The sequence below is a fragment of the Malurus melanocephalus genome, unplaced genomic scaffold, assembly GCF_030028575.1.
Source record: "Malurus melanocephalus ecotype Western Australia unplaced genomic scaffold, MMel_1.1 scaffold_6, whole genome shotgun sequence".
Lineage (NCBI taxonomy): Eukaryota > Metazoa > Chordata > Aves > Passeriformes > Maluridae > Malurus > Malurus melanocephalus.
Genome location: NW_026623238.1, coordinates 2,277,997 through 2,283,174, shown reverse-complemented (window position 1 = coordinate 2,283,174; position 5,178 = coordinate 2,277,997). Strand labels below are relative to the sequence as shown.

General features: G+C 48.5%; 1 protein-coding gene across 1 annotated transcript; it reads left to right on the top strand.

Annotated features, from left to right (window-relative positions):
• The first annotated feature begins 286 nt into the window (after window positions 1-286).
• On the top strand, window positions 287-3,143 carry SOX11 (SRY-box transcription factor 11). Its single transcript, XM_057371706.1, has one exon. The coding sequence runs from the start codon at window positions 399-401 to the stop codon at window positions 1,608-1,610; it is 1,212 nt and encodes a 403-aa protein (XP_057227689.1). The 5' UTR covers window positions 287-398; the 3' UTR covers window positions 1,611-3,143.
• The last annotated feature ends 2,035 nt before the right edge of the window (window positions 3,144-5,178 follow it).

Here is a 5,178-nt window from a genome sequence, read left to right as displayed (position 1 = left end):
GCKGCGGGCGGGGCCGAGCGCTGCCATTGGCCGGCGGCGGCAGTGATGTCACCCATATGAGGCGCTGATAACGCGCGCGGCGCGGAGCCGGGAGTTTCGCAGAACGGGCAGCGCGCGGCAGGGCGGGCGGCGGCGCGAGGCCGGGGCACGGGCACAGCGCGCGCCCAGCGCACCAGCCCAGCCGCGCCCGACCCGGCCCGGCCCGGCCCCACCGCCGGGGCTCGGAGCGGGCGGCACCGCCACAGCGCCCGCCCGGCCCCCGGGCTCCGCCTCGCAGCGCCGGAGACGGGAGCTCGCCGCGGCTCGCAGCAGGGCAAGGTGCGGCGCTGGGAGGGGGCGGCGGCGGCGGAGCGGCTTTGTTGGCTCGGAGGGGAGCGGCGCCTCGGCGAGAGCCCACCATGGTGCAGCAGGCGGAGAGTACGGAGGCGGAGAGCAACCTGCCCCGGGAAGCGATGGACACTGAAGAGGGCGAGTTCATGGCTTGCAGCCCCGTCGCTTTAGACGAGAGCGACCCGGACTGGTGCAAAACCGCGTCGGGGCACATAAAGAGACCGATGAACGCGTTCATGGTGTGGTCCAAGATCGAGAGGAGAAAAATCATGGAGCARTCCCCGGACATGCACAACGCGGAGATCTCCAAGCGCCTGGGCAAGCGGTGGAAAATGCTGAAAGACAGCGAGAAGATCCCTTTCATCCGGGAGGCGGAGAGGCTGCGGCTTAAGCACATGGCTGATTACCCCGACTACAAGTACCGGCCCAGGAAAAAGCCCAAAATGGACCCATCGGCAAAGCCCAACGCCAGCCAAAGTCCCGAGAAAAACGCGCCCGCCAGCAGCGGCGGCAGCAAGAGCGCCAAGAGCTCCAGCAAGAAGTGCAGCAAGCTGAAAGCCTCCTCCGGCTCCTCGCCCCCCAAGGCTGGAGCCAAAGCCGCCCATCACGGGGACTACGCCGGAGACGAGTACGTCTTCGGCACCCTGAAAGTGAGCAGCAAGACGGTCAAGTGCGTCTTCATGGACGAGGAGGAGGATGAGGAGGAGGACGAGGACGAGCTGCAGCTGCGGATCAAGCAGGAGGCGGAGGAGGAGGATGAGGACGAGGAGCCGGGGCCGCAGCAGCTGCGGCGGTACAACGTGGCCAAAGTGCCGGCCAGCCCCACCTTGAGCTCCTCGGCGGAGTCCACCGAGGGGGCCAGCCTGTACGAGGAGGTGCGGGGCGGCGCCGCGGCGGCGGGCGGCGGCAGCAGACTCTACTACAGCTTCAAGAACATCACCAAGCAGGGCCCGCCGCCGCCGCAGCAGCCGCCCGGCCTCTCCCCGGCCTCCTCCCGGTCCATCTCCACCTCGTCGGCCGGCAGCGAGGAGGCGGACGACCTGCTCTTCGACCTCAGCCTCAACTTCTCCCAGCACGGCCACGCCGCCGCCGAGCTGGGGGCGGGCGCCGCCGCCGGCAACCTCTCCCTCTCGCTGGTGGACAAGGACCTGGACTCCTTCAGCGAGGGCAGCCTCGGCTCCCACTTCGAATTCCCCGACTACTGTACCCCGGAGCTGAGCGAGATGATCGCGGGCGACTGGCTGGAAGCGAACTTCTCCGACCTGGTGTTCACGTACTGAGCGGGGGCGGCGGCCAGGGCGGGCGGCGAGAGCGGCGGAGCTGGAGCGGCGCGACGCCGGCGATGATGATGATGATGATCATGATAATGATTAAAAAAATAAGTCTTGTTTTCTTTAAAAAAAAAAAATCTCGCAGTTAGTTCCGAGCCCGGGAGTTGTGATTTTTTTTTTTATTATTATTATTTTTGTGTTTTTTAATTTTTATTACGTTTGGTGATCACAACAACAACAGCAAAGGCAAATGGGACTGGGGGAAAAAAATGATACAGAAGGCGCTGTTTGAAGCTTGTCGGTCTCTGATTGAAGTCTGGAAGATGGTCTGCAAAGAAGTCTTTTGGCAGCACAACTGTTACTCAAGGGGGTTTGTGGATTTTTAATTTTTTTTTCCCGTGAGAGATCTTAACGAACTGTTCTGATTTTTTTTTTTTTTTTTTCCGAAAGGGACCATTGCAACTTTTTTTGGAGGGAGAAAACTGATGTCTTCTATGCATCCGATTCTTAACAAAGCTGCAGGGAGCTTGAAAAAATGCAGACTGTACAAACGCTTACAAATAACTGAACTGACTTAAGATCAGAGTTTACTTTTCAGATCAAATTGTTTATGGTTTTACAAATGTGATTTCTACTTGCCAACTTTTTTTTTTTTGTAACTTGTTCCCTTATACCTCCTTGATTGAATACCAGACAGCCTAGACCTCAGTACAAAAAGGTATTGAAACATTTTTGATACATAACAGACCTCAGTCTTTTTTAAAAATTAATATATTTTCAGGCGTATTTTTGTACAGTGAAAAGGGAACATTCTTGCTGTGTTTTTTCAGTAAGACTTTTCAGGCACTTCTTCCCTTTTATTTTCTTTGTTTTTCTCTGTTTTTAGCATGCAAGTTTGTTGGTACGTTACGTCCTGGTTTTAAAAGGATTAAAATTTTAAAAAAATAATCCTTGCATCTAAAGGCCTTGTGGTTTAAAAAAAAAAAAGAAACAAACACTTTTTTGTACAGCTATAGTTCAGATTTGTTCAATATTTGTAGGTAAAGATTTATTGAAAATGGTGATATAGACCTCAGAGCTGTTATCTTAGTTTAAAAGATTGTATATGTACTGTACTATAGTAGGATTTTATGTATCTCATACGCTGTGATATGTGGATGGGGCCCCAGATGGAAGGTATGAAACTGGATTCTCGATTTTAGCAAAAAAAAAAAAAAAAGAAAAAAGGCACATAGTTTAAAAAGTTTCTCATGTTGTGCAATATAATCTAAAGTACAGACCATCTGCATATTTGTAGCAAATGATGGCAAAAGCAGACTTGTGCACTGTCAACATCATAGCCTGTTTTTTTTTTTTTTTTTTTTATGCTGAAAGTCTGTATCTTGACAATTTTAATAAATCAGCTGGAACTGATAGAAACTCGTATCGCAATTAGTGTCTGTAGCAGTAACGCTGGAAGATGCCGTGTTGTCGCCCCGCGCCCGCGGAGGAGCTGTAGCTGTAGGCTGTTGTGCATGGTCAGAGCTAGGGGGGAAGGAGAGTCAGGACTGCTTCTTTTCCTTTTTTTTTTTTTTTTTTCCCTCCTCTCGTCGCCTTTTTCCCACCGGCTTTGCTCCGCGGGCTGCTCCGGGCAGCGGCAGGCTGTCTCCTCCCGGTATTTTCAGCCCCGCTCCCGGGGCGGGTCCCCCGCAGCCGCTTTCCCGGGCGGGGGCTCCGGGCGGGGGCGCGGCGGGGCCGGTGCCCGCTCTCATCGCCGCCGGGAAGGCGACTCGCCCCCTCTGCATGCCCCGGTCTTCTCCCCGCTGGGCGTTTTCCTCTCCCTCTCCCGTTTTTGATGAATAGCCCGGGCCAGGCTCGAGGTGGAGATGCTGAGGGTAGCGGTGCTGCATCTGCTGTGCCCCGGGCAGCGCTCGGCCCGCCGGGATGGCCCCGGCCCCTCCGGAGAGCCGCGCACCGCTCCGGGCAGGCAGGGCAAGGCAGGGGGTACGAGCTTCGGCTGCAGGTGAGCAGACTTTGTCAGTGTGCTTTTTTTTTTTTTTTTACTTTAGGAGCCATCGGATTTCAGTTGCTTGCTCTGAAATAGCTGTTGATGGCAATAAACAGACTCACGAGGTGGAAGTTTGTTTCTCAAGAAGTTTACTTTTTTATCCGATAGGCATTGGTGAATTATTGCTATTTTTTTTATTATTTTTCTCTGCTAACTAATGATCCAGCTGTTTACAGGGACAATTCACTGTGCTGGTATTTTGGTGGCAACCACTGCTACAGGCTTTCAGACTTGCTGAAATGAAAATCCTGCATACGCATTTGTAAGGCATAATAAAACATAACATTAAAACCTGCATGCATGTTATGTTTAATCAAAGACAACTCTTAGGCATTTAAGTGGTGAGATATCTTACTTTAGGTTAGTTAAACTGGTAGTAAAATGATTAATATAATCTGATCTCTTTCTAATAATAATAATAATAAAACACTCATGATTCTAAATAAAAGTTGTTTGGCCTAAATCTTTGCTATCAGAAAAGAGATATAGCATATCTGGGAACTCAAATTTATGTCTTGCATTGTGATAATTCTTTATGAGAAACTGTGTTTTAAAACAAACTTAATTACAATATAAAAGATATCCTTCACAATGGATAGTCCTCAATAAAATAGAGTTTCTTGAATTTTCAGTTTTTGGTCTCAAATGATTAGTGTGTTCTCCATGTAATAACTTAGAAATCAGATTGAAAACAAATGACATTTATCTCTTCTAAGGCAAAAGACTGAAAGAAAATAGATACACTGAAGTGCTCTAGCCTAGCCATTCACTATCCTGTTATCAAAAATCCCCTTTTGGGCTAGGGTGATGGAGTAAGTTGATCAGGTTCTAAGTCTTAAAACTGAGCCAAAATTCTCTTAGTAATTCTTCAAGCTATCATAAGGGTAGGGTGACTTGTTCTTGCAGTCCCTTTCTTCTGATATGCATCCTTGTTTATTAAAGTGAKAATAGGCAGTGTCATTAAACATTTGTGCTTTACAGATGTTCAAGGAGTTATGAATGATTATGGTCAAATACAGGCTGCATTTAGTTTGCATTGTAATAAGGTCTGTGTCTCAGCCTACAAAAGTTTTGACTTGCATGTAGTTTTGGAAGCTGTTTTTAAAATTACCATTTAAAATATTAGTCAAGGATAACTGATTTAAATGATCCAATTAAAGAGCAGTCAGGCATATTTTAAAAGAGCAACAGGTCTACTTTAGTCAAAGAATATAATACCCACTCAGAAGTATATCTTTTCTTTCTTCTAGATGGGAATTATACTATATTATATCAGAGGAATATTTTGAGGGAAGGTATATGGTGCAGGGAAACAATTTTTTTGGCCAAACACTTGAGTTGCTTTTATTTTAGAGTTTATTATTGCATATTGTTCAAGGAAAAATTAGGTAGTGTTCTGTTTAAGCCACTGCATAGTTAGGGCTGAAGTTTGATGCTATTGAATGCCTAAGCTCCTACTGATCTCAGTGAGAGTGAAAAACAATCTTCTACTCATGAAAAATAGCATCTGCTAAGCTACTACTATTTTTT